A 2,798-nucleotide genomic window follows, 5' to 3' on the forward strand; every position below is an offset into this window, starting at 1 on the left:
GGGAAATTTATAAGAGTTCAGGAATCTATCCATTTTTTTCTAGGTTCTCTCTTTTTGTGACATAATGATTCTCAATGTAATCTCTGATGATATTTTGAACTTGTCAGGTATCTGTTTTGATATCTCAACTTTCATTTATGACTCAGTTTATTAGGACTCACTCTCTTTGTGAGTTTTGCTAGTGATTTATTGTTGTTTATTTTTTCAAAAAATTGGCTCTTGATTTCATTGATTTTTTGGATTGTTTTCAATGCAGTTCATTAATTTATGCTCCACTTTTTATTATTTATTTCCTTCTGCCTGCCTTGTGCTCCTTTTGTTAGTTACTTTTCAGTTTCTTTAGTTGTGAGGTCAAATTATTTATGTGTCCCTTTCTTCCTTCAAGATGACTACTAGCTAGCTCTAAACTTTCCTTTTAACACTGTTTTGTTCTTTCCCTCAAGTTCTGGTAGGTGATGTTCTTAGTTTCATTTGTTTACAGGAATATTTTTATTTACTATCTGGTTTATTCTCTGACCCATATGTTGTTCAATAGTGAGCTATTTAATTTCCAAGGGTTAGATTTATGTTTTTAATTTGTGGTTGTGATTACCTTTTATTTTTAGTATATAGCATTTTGGGGAAGATATTTGATATGATTTCTACCCTCTTGACTTTGTGGAAGAATGTGTTCTACCTTGGAAAATGTCTCATATGCACTGATGCATTCAGAAGAATGTGTATCTGGCTCTTTGGTAATAAAAAACTGTGTGTGTGTGTGTGTGTGTGTGTGTGTGTGTGTGTGTGTGTGTGTGTAGTAAAGCTTCTCTTATCCATTTATTTCTTTAAAGGAAGTTGTTTCCTTATGAGATTTAGTCTGATTTATCTATAGAGAGGCAACAGAGAGGTATTGAAGTCTAGTAGTACTATTGTGTTACTATCATTGTCTTTTTTTTCAAGTCTATTATAGTTTTTTTTTAAGTATTTTGCTGGCCCTCAGTAGGTGAATTATATTTAGGGCTTTGAATTCTTCCTGATATACACATCACTTGATCATTAAGAAATTACCCTCACTGTCTCTCATAACCTTTTCCAGCATGAATTCTATGTCATCTGACACTAGTATAGCCACCTAGACCTTTTTTTAATATTATTTTTTCTTTAATTTTTTTTTATTTTATAAGTTAGTTCATGGTGGGGTCGAAGAGGTGTGCGCAGAGTCGGAGCTTCTTCATCCTCTTAGCTATATCTTTGACACTTTTTTTGGGGGGGTCACACCTCGCAATGCACAGGGTTTACTCCTGGCTCTGCGGTCAGGAATTACCTCTGCAAATGCCCTATCCGTTGTGCTATTGCTCCAGCCCCCACCCAGACCTTTTTGAAGGAGTTGTTTTCTTGAAGGATTGTCTTCAAACCATTAACTCTGAGTGCATATTTTTAGTGACTGTTCAAATATGTTTCCTTCAGGAAGTATAATTTTGTGTTCAGTTTTTCTAATCTATCCTACCGCTCTGTGTCTCTTAATTGCTGCACCTAGCTCACTGATACTGAGAGTGATTATTGTCATGGAGTTTTGTGTCATTTTTATGTAAGAGTTTGATATATATAAAGAGGTATCTATATTCAAATATAAACAAGTGGAACGCCAAATAGCACCACTGATTGGTTCCTTGCATCAAGTGTTTGGGTGGAACAGAACTGAAGACACCTCATCTAACTGCAACTGACCATCCTCCAAACCTTTTTTTTAGTTGCTGACTACAAAAGAATCTCTGAAGCAACTCTGTAGCATCCAGCACCAGTTTTAAAGTTTTAATTCTCAGTGTTGGTCGGCCCATGATTGCTCGGATTCTTCAGCGTCAGCCCACTGGGGTGGAGGCCTCCATCAGTAACCTAGTGAACTTACATCTGCAAGCCTCCTACATGTACCTCGATCTAGGCTTCTATTTCCAACGAAATGATGTATGTCTCAAGGAGCTGGGACACTTCTTTCACGTACTGTCGGAAGAGAAACTTAAAGGCGTGGAGCGCCTACTGAAGATGCAAAACCTGCGCCATGGTCACACTTCCTTTCAGGATGTGAAGCGCCCTTTCCAAGATGACTGGGGGAAAAGCCATAAGGTCATGGAGTCTGCAGTGATCATAGAAAAAAGCCTCAACCGTGCTCTTCTGGATTTGTATGAGCTGTGTATTGCTATGGAAGATCAACAGCTCTGTGACTTCTTGAAGACCTCTTTCATTGACAGGGAGGTAAAAGTACTGGAGAAGATGAGCGTGTACTTAGCCACCCTCCGTAGACCTGCATTTCCCTGTGCTGAAACCGGTGAAGAGCTCTTCAAACATTTTACTGCTCAGTAAGATCAAGACTGGAAGCCCTAGAGCTCATCGTTCTTTGAATTGCCCAAGGGATATCAAGGATTTTGATAGAGTTCTCCCCAATCAAACAATGGGCCAAAATCACAATAAAGCTTTTGAAGCAAAGAAACAATTCATTCTTTCATGACTTTGATCATTTTAGCATCAAAGTAATAACATTCAGATTACAACAAGCAGAATTTCAGGACATTGTTGAAAGGAAAATGAGTTCTGGCATGTTGTCTGAGTTGAGGTATTTCACTATACACACCTTTCCATCTCTTTCCCCTGCTTCTACCCCCAGACACATACACCAGCAATATCGGCTCTAATTTATAGATGAGAAAAAATAAGGAAAATGAAGTAAAATAATTTTACTTTTATTATGCAACTTTGAAATCAAGTGTACGCAACTTTGAAATCAAGCTATCTGGTTCCAAAAATAATCTATATATTTTTTGCCA

General features: G+C 37.4%; 1 protein-coding gene across 1 annotated transcript; it reads left to right on the plus strand.

The window, feature by feature from the left end:
• The first annotated feature begins 1,815 nt into the window (after positions 1-1,815).
• Positions 1,816-2,337, plus strand: LOC130034159 (ferritin light chain-like). The gene has a single exon (XM_056125706.1). It carries the CDS (start codon positions 1,816-1,818, stop codon positions 2,335-2,337), a length of 522 nt encoding a protein of 173 aa, XP_055981681.1.
• Positions 2,338-2,798: the final 461 nt, after the last annotated feature.

This window comes from Sorex fumeus, unplaced genomic scaffold (assembly GCF_029834395.1).
Source record: "Sorex fumeus unplaced genomic scaffold, SorFum_2.1 ptg000058l, whole genome shotgun sequence".
NCBI classification, from domain to species: domain Eukaryota; kingdom Metazoa; phylum Chordata; class Mammalia; order Eulipotyphla; family Soricidae; genus Sorex; species Sorex fumeus.